Consider the following 20,596-nt stretch of genomic DNA (forward strand, 5'->3'; position numbering starts at 1 on the left):
AAGGTCACCTGCTCTCAGGCACTCACTAGGTAAGGAACGTTACAGACCAGTCTAGATAGCTGGGCAGGGGTTGGGGGGTGGCACACGCCTGTAATCCCAGCACTTGGAAGGCAGAGGCAGGTGGATTTCTGAGTTCTAGGCCAGCTTGGTCTACAGAGTGAGTTCCAGGACAGCCAGGGCTACACAGAGAAACCCTGTCTCGATCTAGATGCCAATGACCAACTAATGTAACACTTGGTCAGTTACTCTGAAAATATTCTTCCATCCCAGAAGTACTGAGCAGTGATGCAAGCTTCTAACCCACACTCTGGAAACAGAGGCCGGTAAACCTGTGAGCTCCAGACCAGCCTGGCACACAAAGCAAACTATCCCTTCATATTGCACGAAATGGCTTGATGAAACAGGAAAGAACAATGAAACTGAGTGATTTGCCGATGAGACTGGCATTGCAATTATATAGAGCTGTGTGACAAGACATCTCTGTTGTGGCATCTGTCATCTGTAAAGGGAATGATCACATAAAAATGTCTCCAATTTCTTTGCCTTCAAAAACTTCATAATAAAACTGAGTAATGATTTTAAAACAAATTTATGGAGTTAATGTCGGCTAGTTTTAGCTTAAATCTCATATTACCCAAATCATATCATCATAGCACTTTTTATCCTACAGGCAAAGCATGTTTGATTAAGTCTTGTAAAATCTATATATAAGCCTAACCATGTTTTAAAATACATTCTTAAAAAGTGGCAATTACTAAAATCATATTGATCTGAACAAATACAATGTACATAACCAATAACCTAAATCAGGACTGACATCCACTAGCTGAGACCTGTATTCTTCACCCTCTGCACATGATAGTGTCCATGACCACAGAGCACCGCCTTAGTGGAATGAAGCCCTAGATCTGCTCTGATTAGACAGCAGTACAAGCAAAAGCCATTCTCACTCATCTGTTCTGTAAGATTCTACCAACTGCAGGACAAGAACTCAACACAGCCTTGGGTAAGGTATTCTACCTGTCATCTCAGAGACAGAAACACAGCAGCCTGGCAAAACCTTTCATCCTTCATATAAACACAAGCTCCTCGTGCCTTCTCCCTGAGTTCCTAAGTTCTATGTTTACAGCTAGGTTTGCTTTTCTTTTTTTTCTTTTCTCCAGTCAGGGTCTCTATATAGCCCTGGTTGTCCTGGACTTGGCTGAGTCCTTTTGTGACTCGTATCCATGGGTGAGTAACTTACAGTCTTCCATTGTCTTTTCACTGAATTTGAATGTAGAACATGAGCACCCATGTGTGACATGTGTATGACTCTGAGTATGACACAGGACAGCTCTGTGGAGGAGCTCGGGTCAGCAGGCTTAGGAGGCAGTCAGTTCACCTCTGAGCAGTCTCATCAGCCCACCTTATAATAAAGTCTTTTGAGCCCCATTTTTCTTACTTTCCAATCCTCAAAACATGAGCACAAGGAAAATACAAAATAAATGACTATGCCAGTTCTCTGGTAATGAGACTCACTTGAATGTTGTAGGAAGATAGCCTTCTCCCTACAGAAACAGTAAGCCAAGCACAACCATCAGCAGGTTCAAGTGCAATCCTACACAAAGATTGCATTGATTTCAAGTGCCAAGTTCAGACTTCTCACAGTACTTACACTGAAACAACTACTCATAAGTACACACTGGGCAAGTGTTTCCCTTCAACTTTCAATTTGTGTGTTTGCATGCATTCTTTTACTTCCTCTGTCTGAGTAAAGAGGGCAGTTAATTCATGATGAGGCCCCTTGGGAGGCTGGGATGCACTCAGGAGGTGACTACTTGCATAATGTGAGTGAGTAAAGCCTAGAGCCCAGAATCCCAACACTGAAGAGGAAGGAGCAGAAAGGTCAGGAGTTCAAAGCCAGTCTCAGGCCAGCCTTAAACTTGGAGGATACTGTATCAAAAAGAGGAAAGGAAAAGGAAAGGAAAGAAGAAAAGAAAAAAACAAAAACAACAAAAAGACAAAAACAAACAAAAACCAAAGGCCAACCAAAGCAAACAGAAAAAAGAAGACCCTGGCATCCTTACAAACTTCAAGAGGGAGCAGTGTTGCTGGCTTGTCCCAGCATCCAAAAGATAAGCAGGTAAATACTAGTGAGTACAAGGGCAGCTTGAAACCCTGTGTTCCAGGTCAGCTTGGATGCTACAGTGAGGTCTTGTCTCAGAAGAATAAACAAAGTATGACACCCATATTGTAAATACGATGGGACATCAGGAAACCTAGCAGTCAGGAACCCTGCAGTAGTCCCTCCGTGACATTCACCACAGGATTTCCTGGGCAGAAGCTGTGTGCCAGACACTGTCTCAGGTTCTAGAAGAGGGCGAAGGGCAGTGTCCCACACACACAGTCCTCTCTCTGAAAGGACAGTGAGCAGGCTCAATATTTACTCAACAAGTGGAAGGGATGATGCAGACAGGACCACAAGTATTAAAAATAACAAGACCACCTTCAGGAATGGGCAGAAAACACTTTAGATAGATAAGAGTTTGAGCTAGCCAGGCAGTGGTGGCGCACACCTGTAATCCCAGCACTCTGGGAGGCAGAGGCAGGCAGATTTCTGAGCTCGAGGCCAGCCTGGTCTACAGAGTGAGTTCCAGGACAGCACGGACTATACTGAGAAACCCTGTCTTGAAAAAACCAAATACAAAAAAAAAAAAAAAAAAAAAATTTGAGCTAGACCCTTGAGTGACAGAATTTTCTAGGAAATGAATATGTATAAGAAATCAGGAGTCGGGCTTATAGGTAGGGTTCAATTTTTTTTGGTTTTTTTTTTTTTTTTTTTTTTTTTTTTTGAGACAGGGTTTCTCTGTATAGCCCTGGCTGTCCTGGAACTCAGTCTGTAGACCAGGCTGTCCTGGAACTTAGAAATCCGCCTGCCTCTGCCTCCCAGAGTGCTGGGATTACAGGCGTGCGCCACCACTGCCCGGCTCAATTTTTTTACTATTACAAAAAAGTTAAACATGTACAAGTCAGGCGGGCAGTGGTGGTGTACGCCTTTAATCTGAGTACTTGGGAGGCAGAGACAGGCAGATTTCTGAGTTCAAGGCCAGCCTGGTCTACAGAGTGAGTTCCAGGACAGCCAGGGAAACCCTGTCTCAAAAAAAAAAAAAAAAAAACAAAAACAAAAACCCAAAACAACAACAACAAAAACACATGTACAAGTCAACAGAATATAAAAAAAAAAAAACTTGTGAGCTCAGCACAGTATTTATCAATCTTAGCAATCTTATTTGATATGTAACTTACAAGTCAGAGGCTGTTTAACATAAGCCTATTTTTAATACTGCACCCCTCTGGGATCCATTCTCAGACAAATCTACAAGGTCATAGTACACCCTTCCTAAATGCAGAATACAAATCCTCAAAACATGATTCTGTTTTTAAAATATCCTTTTTTGTGTCTATCTATATAACACAAATGAAGAACAACCAAAAACTCCAAGCTTCAGCTTCCACATCCGTCTGGAATAGCTCTTCCATTTCTGTGACAACAGGTGAAGTGGCAGCCAGAGAGCTCACAGAGCATCGCTGAGGCATACTCAGGACATATCACCTGGCTCCTGAGCCTGTGTCCTCCTCTGGGAATAAGGAAGACCTCCCCACCTTAGAGACAAGTGCGAACTGACTACCTGCCAAATACTGTGTTTACTTCTCATGCCCTGGCTTACTTGGGAAGAACCAGGAAGCAGGGTAGGTAGGAGTTGAGCGGCTCAGTCCTCTCCCCTGTGCACTATCTGGTGTGGGCCTGTGGACTCTGCTCCAGAAAACAAGCTGGAAGGGGACTGAGGGTCCTGATGGCAAGGCGCTTCCCTGACTTTAAATCAAATAAAGTTGAGACCCAAGGAATTGTTTCAAGAGAATACGTCACGTAAATGATCCGCCTTCACAAGCAGTCTCTCCTTAACTAGTGGGGCCCAAGAGCATCCAAGAAGGTGTATGCCGCCCACCTACCTAGTAAACTCTGAAACTGAGACAGGGCATCACTCTTGCATACAGCGCCTCCCCATTATCACTTATTTTTTTCAACCCATCCATATTCTTTTTACAGTACAATTCAACAAAACAAAACACCCAGCAAGGCAGCCATGAGGACTTGGAGTCCTCCTGGAACGGGACAAGCTGGAGGTGTTGCCAGCACCCATGGTAGCACCAACATCCCCTTCCCTTCCTAACCCACTTGCAGGACAGAGCCGAATCCCTCCCTGCAGCACGCTGGCCACCGAGGTGCCCTCACTGCTCATCACAACGTTCAGATTAGTCTGTCCTTCTAAACCACAACTAGAGCCACCAAAACCCAACTTTTCTTTTAGTCATTTCCTCTCAACTTCCCAGTTATCTTCTTTTTCAGACTGTGTAGACATTGCTGCCGTTTGCATTATTAAATTAGGTTCAATTACTAACCCTCCATCAGGGCACAGTGAGCTCCTGACTGAGCATAACCATCCCTTGTTTTCACGTATAGCCCGGTTCTTTTACTATCTCCCTATGGTAGTTACAGCTCCATTATGCTCCTGACACTTGACAGTTTGCCCCGTGCTTTGTGAAGGTATCTACATAATCTGTACAGGCTGGGAAAGAGGCAATTCTTGAACTTTAAGGTTTAAGGGTCAAAGAATGAAGAACTAACTCACTTTTCCAGTTACAAAACCAAGTGGACCTTCAACCCTATTCTACGGGAAAGTCTACAGCTCTGGTACCAAACCACAAGAGCTTTAATCCGTCCCCTACCTCTAGGGCTGCAGCGACCAGGTTCCCCCGCCCCGTACCTACAACCAACAAAGCTCCTGCTCTCTCCCCCTCAAGCCCCAGCTCTCAACTACAGCATCCCACTCGCCCCCAATACAACCAACCTCCCTCCATGGCAAACACGCCACACATCTGTCCTTCTGGCCTCTCTTTCCCCCCCCAGACTTGGACGCATTTGTCACCCCCACCACCCCGTAAACTACTTAACATGCTGAAAAGTCCCACAGACAGGGGCTCAACCTGCGCGCGCGCGTACACACACACACACACACACTCCCCGTGATCGACCCCAGAACACGGGCCAGCACTCTACGAATCCCTAGAGCAGAGTACCAACCCTTACAAAGACTGCCCATGCCCCACTGCTACCGACGACTTCCTTTCCAGAATGTGGTCATCCGAATAGACTCCCCCCTCGGCCGTGCAGGGCTCCCGCGGCGCGGGGCCTCTGCCCACCGTGGAGGCGGCCGCTCCTCCCTCACTACTTGCAAGTTGTGCCTCTTACCACCTGTTCTCGCCCGAGTGGGGTACACCTAAGCCGGGGCCCGCCTCTGCCCACCCTTCTCCAGATGCCCCCCTGCCCGCCAGCACCCGCGCCAGTCGGTTCCGCCGCGCCGCTCGGATGACCGCCCCTCCCCCGGGCTCGGAGGACGCCCGCCGCCCGCACCCCGGCCCCGGCCCCGCGAGCACCTGCGGCCCGGCCCCCCCAAGCCCGCACTCACCACGAATAGGTCTGTTCCGCCATGGCGCTGCCTCTCGGGGCTCCGCGGCTCGCTCGGCCGGCGGCAGAGGGCGCGGCCGGGGGCCCGGCGGCTTGCTCGCACGGAGGACGGGCACTCGGGCTCCGACGGACTCCGACGGGCCCCGCTCCCTGGGCCCCGGCGCGGGCCGGGCTCCGCGCTCGGCCTCGTCAGCCGCGGCGGCGGCGGCGACTCCGCTGCGGCTCCAAACCCAACATGGCGGCGGCGGCGGCGGCGGCGCGGAGAACAAGGGCCCGGGGCGGGCGAACGGTGGCTCGGGCCCGCGCTCAGTACGCGCCGGGCCGCGGGAGCGCCGCGCTCGGGCGGTGGCGGCGGCGGTCGGGGGACATGGCCGGCGGCAGCGGCGGCGGCAGCGGCGGCGGCGGCAGCAACGGCTGAGGGGGGCGCTAGGCGGTGAGGCGAGGCCGCTCGGAGCACACCCGCCGAGGGTGGAGGGAGCGGGCGGGGGCGAGCCCGGGCCGCGGGTCACGTGCCCAAAACACGCTCACGTGACCCTGGCGCCCCGCCCCTCGAGTGCGGCCCATGCGCGGAGCGCTCGGCCCAGCTCGAGGCTACAGTTAGTGGCGGCCGCGTGCTAGGCCCCTTCTGCGCACAGCGGTCCCGGTGCGCGGCGGTTGCCTGCCACTCAGCTGTCAACCTTCCATCAACAGTCGGCAGGCCTGGGTCCTCCACTGCCAGTCAGCTGTCAAATGGCGGGCAGAACGCTGCGTTCGGCTTCCCGCGCTGCGCGGTTCCCTCCTTGGTTTCAGCCAACATCCCTCGTGGCGCCCGGTGCCTAGTCAAATGCTACATGCTCGTCTTCATAGAACCCATCAGCGGATCCTTGTTGGGTGTCAGCTAGGCGTCACCTGGGCCTTGTCTTTGCATGCGTATTCTCAGGGAAGAGATATGTTCAAGCCTGCTAAAGCCACGAAGATCATTTCAGAGTCATGGTGCTATTAATACAGTAATGGAGAGTAATGAATAGAGAATAAAGGAAGAGCACAGGCTACTTGAGATAGGGTGACTGGCTCAGTGCTATGTGTGACCATCTCTTAGGAAGAAAAAAAAAAAACGGGCCTAGTGGCACATGCCTTTAATCCTAGCAAAGGCAGGCAGATCTCTATGAGTTCAAGGCCAGCCCAGAATATAGAGAGACCCTATATTGAATTAATGAAAGGCGAGAGAAACATTAAGAATCGTATCTAGGAAAGCTATGCAGTCTATGTTTCTGACCACATGACATTCTGGAAAATAACTATGGAAACAGCAAAGATCACTGGTTATCAGGCTGAAGGGACACACAGAGGATTTTTAAAGCAACAAAACTAGACCACAGGACACTGTAATCCCAGAACTGTTGGGGGTGAGGGGATAAACTGAGCAATAGATAGATCAAGGTCCTCCTCAGCTATACAAGGAATCTGACTTAGGGAATTGGACACAAACTTTAAGGCCAGCCCGAACTACAGAAATCTTGAAAGAGGAAAGAAAAGAAAGAAGGAAGGAAGGAAAGAAAACAGTCACAGATGTAAATGTTGTAGAGCAAAGACCAGCCTCGGGAAGCTAGGCCTCACATGGTACAATAAATTGAACCCCCTCCCCCCAGAGGCACTGGAGACCATTTTCTCAGGAGTGAGACATCCTCAAACCAGAAGAGGCTTACCAAGAGAAAAATCATTTTGCCAAGAGAGTGGCACAGAGCAAAACCGAGTGATGGGAATCCCTGGGCTGAGCTTGGAACCAGGCAGGGGACAGATGATTCATGCTACAGGGGGTAAGACAAAGACTCTAAAATGATGGCTCTGAAGGGCCTTCCTAGGCCTTCCTGCTAACTCAGTGACTGTGCCTGCGAATGAAAAGATCAGGTTTGGGGACCGCACTTGCCTAATGAATTCTGTTCCCAGAATTCCCACTTCTTCCCCCCCTTACAGAGCAAGTCTCAAGTACCTGCATGTTCAGGACCCTCTGTGGCTCCGCTGGCGCTAGGCCAGGTTCTGGCTCTGTTTTAGTTTCCCAGGGTCTGCCCAGGCTCACAGGGAATGCCACACCCTGAATCTATCTCCAAATAGATCAGTTGGCCACTACTCTATACAGGGGCTGCTTGCCTGTTCTCCAAGGAGAAGCCTTTCATGAAAAGGCCAAGTGCACTGTCCCTACATAGTTTCCGCCTCCCTTCCCCCCATGCCAGGTGCTGGGACCAACCAGGTTCTAGGTATCTCCTCCTGAGCATCACCAGAGAGTCAAGGTGTCAGAGAGGGTTTAACCCAGGGCCTCAACAAAACCACCTTTTTCCAACTAGAAAGGTCCTAGCCTTCTAACGTCTGCCCAGCCACGGGTCTACAAAAAGCCAGTTGTGGCCTTAAGCATGATACAGTCACACTGAGTCTCCAAGCAGAGTGAGTTGGGTTTCAGATCCCATGGGAAAGGCCCGAAGCCTTGAGCAGGTGTGGCCCTGGGAGGGGCCAGAACGCTCTCAAGGGAGTTAGGAACAAAACAGACCAGCCATGTAGCTAATGAAACAGAAACAAGCAGGTGCCTCTGGGCAATTCTCTTAGGCTTTGATTCCCAATGAGTCACAGAAGATTAGGCCAAGCGAGAAGTTAGTCTGAGGTGAATGGAGCAGAAGCGACTGAGACAACAAAGCCAAAGCCTCCCTAGGACAGAAGACTGCGCTAACCAGAGGCTCCCAAAGCGTCTCTCAGGAAAACACACCAAGTCTATGACAAGAACCAGATTGCCCTTGGTGGGGCTGGGAAGGTCATCCAGGCCCCAGAAACCCTGTGCGCACGGTCCCTAGAGAAAGCTCCCCACCAGAGCCTGGTGACTCGAGCATCCAAGGCTACAGGATGCAGGAGGCATCTCCGGGTCACCGTCAAGATCCCCACAAGCTTGCAGTTCTCTGGGAAGGCCAGACCAGAATAAACCAGAGCCCTAGAGTTGGGCGGAAGTCAGCGAGTGACTTTCAGTGCCCGTGCCAGAGACACCCGGCTCCTGGCCAGAGCGGCCCAGGTGGACCTCCAGCACTCCGAGCCGAGCCTCAGCCTGGAGTCAGGTGTGTTTGGCAACGGTTCAGGTGTTGGCTCTCCCTGAGGAGGGGTGCCCCGCTCTCCTCCAACCCACCCTACCCCCAAGATGACAGGGCCATAGCTTGTGTAATATCTGTTGAAAGAGACCATGAAAGCGCCTCTAATTATCCTCATGGTAATTATAGGATGGTTCTATCCACTGAGCATGTTCAAAGGAGACTTGGAGAGCCTCCCAGGATGCATCACCTGCCCCAGGCACAGACTCCCGGGAACAGGCCTAGCTTAGGCATGCTTCTGTAAGGGTAGAAGGCCCAGGTCTGGCCTGAGCCCTACCTGACCTCAGAGCCGGTATCTCACTTGTGTCTTCTCCCTGACACTGCACCAATAGGCAGGGGTGGTCAGTCTTCCCCAGACGCCCGCCCAACAGTCCCCAATGTCTTTTCTTTTGCTTCCATTTTCTGTGATGAGGCCCAGACAGCTTCCTTACTCGACCTACTTGTAACTTTCTGAAGTTAGTCCTCTCTTCCACATATGTGGGTCCCGGGTACCCGACTCAGGGTAATGTATAGCTCTGCCGTAGAACTCATTTGGCACGCACAAGGTCCTGGTCCAATCCCAATACCACAAGAAAGACAAGCAACCATACATACAACAGAAAGAGGAAGAGTAGCTTCAAGCTACAGAAAAAAAACATGATGGGAAAGTACCAAGCACTCTCCAACATACAGCTTCCCCTAAAGCCCTGTGACAATATGCAACCTCCCTCCATATGTAAGTTCCATGGGCTTGAACAAGCACGTCATGGTGCACACACATCATTACAGCATCATGTGGACTAGTGTTGTCTTAAACATTCCCAAGTTGTGCCTGTCCATCTGTCTGCTCAGTCCCTGGGGAGCAGTGATCTCTTCACTGTTTCCATAGTTTTAACTTTTCCAGAATGTCACATGATTAGAACAGCACGTGGTGTACCTCCCTCAGATAGGCCCTCCCAAGCAGCTTTTCTCTGCGTCCCACGTCTCCTAGGGAGGACGAATTTCTGATCCTCCCCCTGGGATCTTCCTGCCAACACAGCCAGAGCAGCCGGGATGGAAGACCTAACCCAGGGCTGTATGAGTGGTCCGTAGCGATGCTAACCAACTTCAGTGCACGGCCAGCCCTCTCCAAGTCTTGCTATGGCTTCTTTAAGGATTTAAAAAATAAATTACATTTATTATGTGTCTGAGTGTTTTTGCTTGAATGTAACTAAGCCCATAGTGCAGCCGTTCTCAACCTGTGGGGTGGTGACCCCCAAGGGTGTCCCGTTAGACATCCCGCATATCAGATATTTACAACTCAAACCAGTAGCAAAGTTATAGTTACAAAGCGACAATAAGGGTTGGTGAGACGGCTCAGTGGTTAAGAGCAGTGACAGCTCTTCCGAAGGACCTGAGTTCAGTTCCCAGGAACCACATGGTGGCTCACAACCATCCGTAATGAGATCTGACGCCCTCTTCTGGTGTGTCTGAAGACAGTGTACTTACATATAATAATAAATAAACAAATAATAAATAAACAAATCTTGAAAAAAACAGAAAATTCCACAGCAGTGCTGAGAACTGAGCCTGGACCAAGCAGCAAGGGCCCCTCACCGCCGGGCCAACTCCCCGTTATCCCATAAAATGTCGCAATATAATCCCAGCATTTGAGGGCAAAGGCAGGAAGATCAGTAGTGTAATGTCATCCTCACACACATAGAAAGCTGGAGGCCAGCCTAAGCTACACGAGACCCCGTCAAAAACCAAAGCAAGGCCTGTGGGATGGTTCAGCAGGTCGAGGTGCTTGCCGCCCAGCCTGACGTCCTATGTTCGATCCCCAGAACTCACAAGATAGAGGGGGAGACCTGTCTCCAGAGAGACATCCTCTGCCTTCCACCTGTGCACATACAAGTGTTCAAAAGCAAACCCAAACCTGTGTACTCTGCACTCTGGGTCAGGGTCCTACGGCACAAGCATGCTGATATCCACATGCCCACCAACAGATCCTCTCCAGCCTCCAAATGGAAGTCTATCGTCTGAGAATCCCAGGAGTCTTTGTGCCTTCTTACGAAGGAGATCTTCTTCCGAAGGAGATCTTGGCTGCCTCCTAGCCTTGGGAATTAGGAATAAGATGACAGTAAATAATCACATGCAGACTTTGTTTGGGCATATGTGCCATTTATTTGGGGTTTTGCAAACATATTGTTTAATTTCCCAAACACTTATGGCTTTCCCAGATATCTTATTGTTGGATCTTTCTAATTGAACAAATCCTGTAAGATTTCAACATTCCGAAGCTCTATTAAAATGTGCTTATGAATGCTGACAGTGGTGATGCACGCCTTTAATTCCAGCACTTGGGGGGCAGAGGTAGGTGGATTTCTGTATTCAAGGCCAGCCTGGACTACAGAGTGAGTTCCAGGATAGTCAGAGCTACACAGAGAAACCCTGTCTCAAAAAAGAAAAAAAATTCAAAATAAATAAATAAATATGCTTGTGACCCAGTGTCTGGTTTATTTTTGCAGTTACTCTTTGTTCAGTTAGAATTGCATTATTTGGGGGTTTGGTGTACTATCCAAGTAAATTAATTCAAGGAGGTCAATAATGTATTCATATATTCATATATTCAGTCTTTACTGATTTGTGTGTGTGTGTAGTAGTAGTGGTAGTAGAATCCATTCCTTAAAGATCTTTGCTTTACCTTTGTTCTAGCACTGCAACATTTTCAGATCTATCTATTGATTGATCTAGCTATTGCTTTATCGAGCTATTTATTTATTTTTGGGTTTTCCAAGACAGGGTTTCTCTGTGCAACCCTGGCTGTCCTGGAACTCACTCTGTAGACCTGGCTGCCTCTGTCTCCTGAACGCTGGGATCAAAGGTGCGCGCCATTGACACCCCCCCCCACACACACACACAGTTTAGGGTTTTGTTTTTTGTTTTTTGTTTTTTGTTTTTTGTTTTGTTGTTGTTGTTGTTGTTGTTGTTTTGGGTTTTTGAGACAGGGTTTCTCTGTATAGCCCTGGCTGTCCTGGAACTCACTCTGTAGACCAGGCTGGCCTCGAACACAGAAATCCGCCTGCCTCTGCCCCCCAAGTGCTGGGATTACAGGCGTGCGCCACCACACCCGGCTCCAGTTTAGGTTTTATGTTAAAATTCCTTTCAGTAGATTTGATTTTCGGGTAGCTCCATTCCCTTCGGGCAGGTGCTTCCGCGTTTCTGCGTTTCTTCCAACACGGGTCTCAGGTGGCAGACTCTGGTTTCAATCCTCTTACGTTTCCCTCTTTGAAGTGTCACTAGAAAGCCCCTGCCTCCACCACCGCCCCCGCCCCCCCCCCCCCATCCTCCGCGCCCAGAACCACGGCCTTGCTGTGGCCCACGCAGGCCTGCAGCTCCCGGCAGAACCCAGGCTGGCCCCACACTCACCGCCCGCCGGCTCACCCTAGCTTCCCAGGGCTGGGGTCACAGCCCCGCAGGCCCGCGTCAGCTCATTGAGCACTTGACAGCTGCCTCCCATTTCTAAGCCCAGGAAGCCAAGGCGCTGGAAAATGGGACCATGGAAGCGTTTATCCAAGGCCACACAGGCAAGCCCAAGACAGAGCCAGACATTGGAACCAATCAGATGCCATCTCTCCTCAAGTCCCCAGCACGCCTTCAAAGTGGTTTGCGTGGTAGCCTAGACCACTCTGGAAGATTGGGGGGGAGGGGCACGAGACGAGGAGGTGAGAGCTCTCCAAAGCCCCATTTAGAGTAGGGCTGGGTACGCAGTCAATCACCAGGGTCATTTAAGAAACTATGCAAGAATAGAGATGGCACGCTTCGGCTACCCAGGTGAACACCCCAAGGTAGGGACAGAGGGGTCAGCAGTTTATTCCGCTTCCCCGGAGCTCGGCCGGGCGGAAACCCCCTCCCAAAGGCAGTCCCTCCACTCTTTTGTTTTGTTTTGTTTTGTTTTGAAACAGGGTTTTTCTGTATAGCCCTGGCTGTCCTGGAACTCACTCTGTAGACCAGGCTGTCCTCAAACTCAGAGATCCGCCTGCCTCTGCCTCCCAGAGTGCTGGGATCCCAGGCGCGCGCCACCATTGCCCGGCTCGGCTCCACTCTTAACTTCCCAACAGGCTTCACCCACTAGGTGACAGGAGCAATAAGGCTGTAGAGTCGCTCTGGGGCCGTAATGTCCTGTCTCTTAGTTGCCGGCCTTAGGAAAGTACGGGTATCTTTCCGAGGACCCTGCTTCCTCCTCTTAAATGAAGATTCAAAACTGGCACCGACCTCACGGACCTGTGGTGAGATAAAGCCAGGGAGGGATGAGTCTGTGCCGGACATCCAACAGGCTGCGTGTATTTAGTCACCTGACAGGAGTCAAGGTTGTATGTAGTACTTTTTTTTTATTTTATTAAGGTTCTTGGGCTGGAGAGATGGCTCAGTGGTTAAGATCACCAACTGTTCTTCCAGAAATCCTGAGTTCAAATCCCAGCAACCACATGGTTACTCTTTTGAGATTTATTCTTTTTAAGATTTATTTATTTATTATATGTAGGTACATTTCATTGTAGCTGTCTTCAGACACACCAGAGGAGGGCATCAGATTTCATTCCCGATGGCTGTGAGCCACTATGTGGATGCTGGGATTTGAACTGAGGACCTCTGGAAGAGCCGTCAGTGCCCTTAACCGCTGAGCCATCTCTCCAGCCCTGAGATTTATTTTCATTTTATATGGATGAGTGTTTTGCCTGCATGTATGTCTGTGCAGCATGTGCATGCGGGACCCAAAAGAACCAAAAGACGGTGCTGAATCACTTGAAATTGGAGTTGTGGATGGTTGTGAGCCAGCCCGTAGGTGCTGGAAACCGAACTCAGTTTCTCTACAAGAATAGCCAGTGCTCTTAACTGGCAAGTGGTCTCTCCAGCCCTGTGATGTAATTTGTAACACAATCTCCCACCCGGCTTCTTCTGTCATGTGTCTCTGACAGTATTATGGGTCTCTGGAGTCCCTACGTTCTCTACGGCACTTCAGAATCCCTACCCCGACATTCTCCCTTCCCTCAGCCTCTGCCCTTGCAGCCACCCACTCCATTTCTGGGCTTCCTTGCAACCGTAGGAAGCACTTTGGTTACACCAGGGATGGAAGCCCCAGGCCTTAAACATGCTACCCTTAAACTCTACCCTCCAAGTCATACTCTCACATAAACTCACCCCAGAGCCCAAAATTACGTCTCAGAAGTGTTCAGGAGCCCCAGGCTCGGATTATAGCCCTTCCTGCTTGTTCGATACTACCCGGTCTGCAAAGCTTGGGGTGGCAACTCAGAATGGGCAGGAAAACTGCAAGGCTAGCTGCTACTGGTGACGCCACCCACCTCTGCCTCAGAGTTGTAAGCCCGGATCAGGGTCCTCCATGGAAATCCAGGGATGACCCTCATCTGAGGAAGGCAGACTCTGACTGTCCCATTGTTAGACACCAGCCAAGCATATCAGCACGACGCCCTCGGAGTTTGCCCATCTCATAAATCCCTCAGAGAAACTTCTTGGTTGGCACATTCTGAGGCGACTAGATCAGTCCATCTCTCAGGCTCAGCTTCCCGCCTCAGCCGGTCAGGTCTGTCTCAGAGCCAGGGCACGACCCTGGGAAGGAAGGAGGAGGACCCACTGTTTCCTGAGCATCCTGTCTGTGCCTCATCTGCTTCCCGGTGTCTACTTTCATCCCATCGGAAGTACTCTCCCAACACTCACAGAATACTCCCTACGTATTTAATCTTGGATGCAGATGCGAGGACTAGCAGTCAGACCTCCAACACTGGCATAAATCTCAGTGTTCAGGAGACACACACACAAACACACATTTATGTGTTCATGCAGAAAAATAAACTGATATCCCATCCCTAGATGGAGAGCTATAGACCGTTAGCAATAACTGAGGCAGGGGGCTGGAGAGATGGCTCAGGGGGTAAGCGCACCGACTGCTCTTCCAAAGGTCCTGAGTTCAAATCCCAGCAACCACATGGCGGCTCACAACCATCCGTAAAGAGATCTGATGCCCTCTTCTGGTGTCTGAAGACAGTTACAGTGTACTTACATATGATAAATAAATCTTTAAATAAATAAATATTTAAAAAAAAATAACTGAGGCAGGGAGAGGAGTCTTCCTAGAGAAGGAGCCCTGATTGGGTTTCCGAGCACCCGGCAACACTAACCAGGCCCAGATGCGAGGACTAGCAGTCAGACCTCCAACACTGGCATAAATCTCAGTGTTCAGGAGACACACACACAAACACACATTTATGTGTTCATGCAGAAAAATAAACTGATATCCCATCCCTAGATGGAGAGCTATAGACCGTTAGCAATAACTGAGGCAGGGGGCTGGAGAGATGGCTCAGGGGGTAAGCGCACCGACTGCTCTTCCAAAGGTCCTGAGTTCAAATCCCAGCAACCACATGGTGGCTCACAACCATCCGTAAAGAGATCTGATGCCCTCTTCTGGTGTCTGAAGACAGTTACAGTGTACTTACATATGATAAATAAATCTTTAAATAAATAAATATTTAAAAAAAAAATAACTGAGGCAGGGAGAGGAGTCTTCCTAGAGAAGGAGCCCTGATTGGGTTTCCGAGCACCGCTGGCAACACTAACCAGGCCCAGCAGGCTGTACTTAGATGTCCATTTGCTTCCATGTCTATGTAACAGCCGTGGTTAAAGGACAGGAAGCAGGGGATTTGGGGGATGGGGGAGGCAGGAAAAGGACAGGCAAGCAGAGAGGGGGAAAAGATATAATTATATTTTAAACACATAAACATAAACATATGAATAAATAAAAATGTTAACAATCCCCTGACACTTAGATTTTTTCCTCCTATTTTTCTGTCATAGGAAGCTAAAATACAGAGAAAGCAGCTAAAGGACAGACAAGCAGCAGGTGGGCAGTGGGATCCAAGTTTTGAATCCAGCAACACTAGGCCTTCCAGAAGGGCTGGCAGGGTCCAGTGGGGGCCAGTGGAGAGACAGAGTAGGTGTCTGCGGAGGTGTTTCCAGGTGGGAAAGGGCAAAGGTGGTGAATACCTGTCCTGGGACAGCTGTCAGGCAGTCACCTGCTAGAACAAGTGTCTCAGATGCTGCCAAATGGCCTCAAGCCACTGCCTCTAGCACATCAGTCACGGTCTCAGGACCACACACCTTCCCCACAAGAAGAGACAGAACAGAACCTCTGGTTCTGCCAGAGCCACTTCCAGAGACGCGGTGTGGAGAGGGCTGTAGGCTGCCTCAGAGACTATAAACCTCCGCTTCCTTGAGCATCTAGAGTTACAGCCTGCTCCTGGAGGCTTTGAGCTGGGACCATGGCAGGAGGGTGGCTCGTCCCAGTCCCAGCTCATGGTGAGTCACGGGCAACGCCCAGGAGCCTGAGCCTCGCCGGGCAGGTAGGAGCACATCCCAAATGCTCCTAGCCCTTGTCAGTGCATTAGAGAACAGCCACCCATTCAGCTCCATTTTGTGGTGAGACTCTCCCCTAGAGCTGTCTCCCCAGAGGAGCCACACAAATGACCCAGGCCAGCCATTCTACAGATCTGACTTCTCAGGTGACACAGAGACCTCCCTCAAGAAGACATGGCCTGAGAGTAGTAGTCCCCAAGTCAAAGCCAATGATGTGACCCTTCTCCCCTCTGCCCCAGTTCATCTCTCAGTGCCCCAAATAACCACGGCGGCTGGCTGCCTGGCCCTACTGCCCCCCCCCCCCCCCCCCCGTACCTGACTGCCACTGTGAAGTTAAAGAGTTAATTATTTATTTATTATATGTGAGTACACTGTAGTTGTCTTCAGACACTCCAAAAGAGGACATCAGATCTTATTATGGATGGTTGTGAGCCACCATGTGGTTGCTGGGATTTGAACCCAGGACCTCTGGAAGAGCAGTCAGTGCTCTTAACCGCTGAGCCCATCTCTCCAGTCGGCCACTGTGAAGTTAATCCTGACCCAGTGCTCACTGGCTTGTTCTCATACCCTCCTTACTGTCCCCAAAGGTAGGAGGGTGGGTTTTTGTTTGTTTGGTTGGTTGGTTTTGGTTTTTGGTTTTTTGGTTTGGTTTGGTTTGGTTGGTAATAGTGGCTGAGACAGGAAGGTCTTTTTCCTGTGGCCCTGGCTGGCCTGGAGCTCTCTCTGTAGACAGAGAGAATCGCAAATCCACCTTAGGTGTGAGCAGCCACGAAGCTCACCCAGCCCCTGCTTTTTTTGCTTGTTTGTTTTTGGTTTGTTTTGTGGCCAAATGCTCACACAGTATCCCAGGCTGATTTGGAGTTTACTGTGTATTCAGGTTGACCCGAAACTGGAGGTCATCCTCCTGCCTCAGCCCCAGGAGTGCAGGGATTGCTGGTATGTGCTACATCCAGATCTAGGCTTCTTGAAACTCCATTCTGCAGGCCCCAGCCCCAGGGCCCAGGCCCAGCCCTAACTCAGGCTGTCTCTTGCAGTTGCTCCCTAGACGTTCCTCTCCACAGGCCCCTTGCTGTTTTCTTCTACCCAGTTTTCGCCTGCTCCTGCCAAGCCTGTGGGGCTGGTTTGGACCTGTCTAAAGACCTGTATGGCGTCTTTCCTGTCCTCCAAAGCCCTGTGGGTCCCATGCCAATCAGAGGGTGTGACTGGATATTTCATGAGAGGTATGGTATTTCATTTCATACCCACTCAGCTCCTCCATACTCCAGAGCTGTTTGGGGACTGGGCTGTTCCTAGACATTTGGACCCCTTCTCAAGTACACGGTGGTTGCATTTCTCAGCTCTGACCCAGGCACAAACAAAACCCTTCTCAGCACTCCGGAAACAAGGCTGGAGGGCAGGGTAAGCAGATCAACCCGAATTCTATCCCAGGGACTCATGTGGTACAAAGAGAAATAACTTCTAGAAGCCGCTCTCTGACTTCCACAGTGCGCTGCGGTCCCTATGCCTCCACATGCACAAAAAGGATCCGTAATAAAAAATGGACATTTTCCCAAGCCCCTGCCATGATCCAGGCATCTTGCCAGCCCTTCAAATGTCAGCTCTCGGAATTCCCAAGTCTTCATCATACGTCCCCGAATAACTATAACCTATCATGCTGTGTGCTGTCCTGACCATGTCTTGAATATTTGTAGTCTGAGAAGAGCTTTAGGAACAGTCTTCCCCTCTTCACTTTTACTGGGGTTCTGGGAAGATCAAGCTGAGGTCCGCAAGCTTGTAAGGCAAGCACCTTTCCCTGCTGAGCCATCCCACCATCCGCACACCTTAAGTTCTCTCCGTCTCTCCCTGCATCTGGAGTTTGCTGGCCCTGCTGACTGATAGCCCGAGAACCCCAGAGCTGCCAGAGTGCACCGATTGTCTGTTTGCTTGTTTGTTTGTTTTAAAAGACAGGGTGTTGGTGAAATTCCTTCCCTTTCCTGGGGAAGGCATAAACAAATCTAAAACACACACAGACACACCAGAGGATTCCAACAAAACCCAAAGTACTAGTCCAGGAAGTTCAGTCTGAGAAGCCAGTGAGTTTATAACTTATAAAGCTCATATACAACGGGGTGGTGGCCAGAAAGGTGGATGAATTTAAACGATGAAAGCTCTCTACTCCAGCAGGGACAATTACTCCTCCATGGTTGGATTAATGGAGCCCGAGGTCCTAACCCCTCCCTAACTCCTGATCAAGGCAGAACTTCCATGCAACTAGTTGGGTACTCAGGTGACAGTCCCATGACCTTTCTGCCCCTCCTGTGAAGTGAGGTTGACCGTCAATAGCCCAGCCATCTTTTGTGAGCCGATCCTGAGTGGTCCTAAGAGCGGAGACAGTGTGGCTCCGAGGATAGTGCCTACCGTACAGCACGGGGTCTCACGAGCAGCTTTCTAGGGGCCCTGGCTGGGCTGGAATTTACTGTGTAGACCATGCTGGTCTCAAACACACAGGGCTCCACCTTTTTTTTTTTTTGGATTTGTTTTTTTTCTTTCTTTCTTTCTTTTTTTATTCGATATATTTTTATTTACATTTCAAATGATTTCCCCTTTTCTAGCCCCCCACTCCCCGAAAGTCCCATAAGCCCCCTTCTCTCCCCCTGTCCTCCCACCCACCCCTTCCCACTTCCCCGTTCTGGTTTTGCCAAATACTGCTTCACTGAGTCTTTCCAGAACAAGGGGCCACTCTTCCTTTCTTCTTGTACCTCATTTGATGTGTGGATTATGTTTTGGGTATTCCAATTTTCTAGGTTAATATCCACTTATTAGTGAGTGCATACCATGATTCACCTTTTGAGTCTGGGTTACCTCACTTAGTATGATGTTCTCTAGCTCCATCCATTTGCCTAAGAATTTCATGAATTCATTGTTTCTAATGGCTGAATAGTACTCCATTGTGTAGATATACCACATTTTTTGCATCCACTCTTCTGCTGAGGGATACCTGGGTTCTTTCCAGCATCTGGCAATTATAAATAGGGCTGCTATGAACATAGTAGAGCATGTATCCTTATTACATGGTGGGGAATCCTCTGGGTATATGCCCAGGAGTGGTATAGCAGGATCTTCTGGATTTGGGTTTTTTTTCGAGACAGGGTTTCTCTGTATAGTCCTGGAGCTCACTCTAAAGACCAGGCTGGCCTCGAACTCAGAAATCTGCCTGCCTCTGCCTCCCAGAGTGCTGGGATTATAGGCGTGCGCCACCACTGCCCGGCCAGGGCTCCACCTTTTTAAGGTGGCTCCTGGAGATGGCGTTCAACTCCTCTCCCTTGACCAATGAGCCATCTTCCTGAATCTGAAGTTTGCGATATATTTTCTGTGCACTGCTGTTCACAGTGAAGGAGATCGAAGCACATAGAGGTTAAAGAGTCCACCGAGGTCACTCAGCGAGGAGACAACTCCAAAAGTTTGTGTAACTCGGCCACAATTTGTTCTCAACTGAAGCGTTATAAATCAGTCAAGGGCAGGAGAGATTGAGTGCCTGCTGCTCTTCCAGACGACTCAGGTTTGAGCCCCAGCACCCATATGATGGCTCACAACACCAGACATCTCCATTTTCCGGGGGATTCAAAACCAAGCATGAGAAAGGTGCACCGGCATACGTGCAGAGCAAAATGTTCATGCACAAAAAAAAAAAAAAAAAAACAATCGATCAATCAATAAACAGTCAAGGAAATAAGGAAGACATCAGGACTTTCCACTCACTTAAACAAAGGGATGCAGAACTCAAATGCCTCCCAGACCTGCAGAAATGGCGGTGAGGGGGGCGAGCCGGGTGTAACCCCGGGAGCGAGCCCTTCTGAAAGGGTCTGAGCGCTGCTCAGCTCCCGATGAGCCCTGTCCTACGGGGCCGTGGTCAGTGTGGTCAGACCCCAGTCTTTTGTTTCCGTGGATATTTGGAAACCTGAAACTTTTATACGCGATTTCCTGACAAAGCTTAAGAAGTCTGAATATGCAAACACACTGGTCCCCTGGACAAAAGATGCCTGTGAACTCTGAAAGAATTCTGCTTACAAATCTCAGAGAGTTTAGCTTGGGGCTTCTATTTGTTCTTTTTCTGTTTTGTTTTGTTTTGTTTTGTTTTGTTTTGTTTTGTTTTGACGGGCAAGTGAAGTTTTAAATTTTAAAAAGTAACAGACTCCCAAAAATGAAGGGGTCCAGAAAATGGGTTGGCCCATTGCAGATTTATTTTTATTTTTTGTGTTTGTGTGTATGCATGTGTGTGTGCACAGACACCTGTGAAGGCCAGAATAGAGCATCAGGTTCCCCGGAGCTGGAGACACAGGCAGCTGGAGTTCAGGCTGGCCTCTGGACTCATGTCCTCTAAGAGAGCAGAGCACAGTCTTGGCCCGAGCCACCTCTCCACCCTGACCCACTTGTTTCTTTCTTTCTTTCTTTCTTTCTTTCTTTCTTTCTTTCTTTCTTTCTTTCTTTCTTCCTTCCTTCCTTCCTTCCTTCCTTCCTTGCTTCGCTCAGTTTTTAAATCCCTGTACTCTGTGTAGGCTCTGAACAGACCCTCCCTTCCGGGGCAGGATGAGGAGGAGCAGCAGAGAGGTATAAGACACAT

At 49.6% G+C, this 20,596-nt stretch overlaps 2 protein-coding genes across 5 annotated transcripts in view; both read right to left on the reverse strand.

Moving 5' to 3' along the window:
* Window positions 1-5,998, reverse strand: part of Sppl3 (signal peptide peptidase like 3) — an 88,816-nt gene extending 82,818 nt beyond the window's left edge. Inside the window, exon 1 of the mRNA XM_052168577.1 lies at window positions 5,508-5,998. Coding sequence (XP_052024537.1) covers window positions 5,508-5,530 — 23 coding nt within the window. The 5' untranslated portion in view covers window positions 5,531-5,998. The remainder of the gene's footprint in view (window positions 1-5,507) is intronic.
* The window catches only part of LOC127673034 (2'-5'-oligoadenylate synthase-like protein 1), a 449,062-nt gene that overhangs the window by 351,950 nt on the left and 76,516 nt on the right, over window positions 1-20,596 (reverse strand). The gene's annotated exons all lie outside the window — the stretch shown is intronic.

Source organism: Apodemus sylvaticus, chromosome 22 (genome assembly GCF_947179515.1).
Source record: "Apodemus sylvaticus chromosome 22, mApoSyl1.1, whole genome shotgun sequence".
In the NCBI taxonomy this organism is placed as follows: domain Eukaryota; kingdom Metazoa; phylum Chordata; class Mammalia; order Rodentia; family Muridae; genus Apodemus; species Apodemus sylvaticus.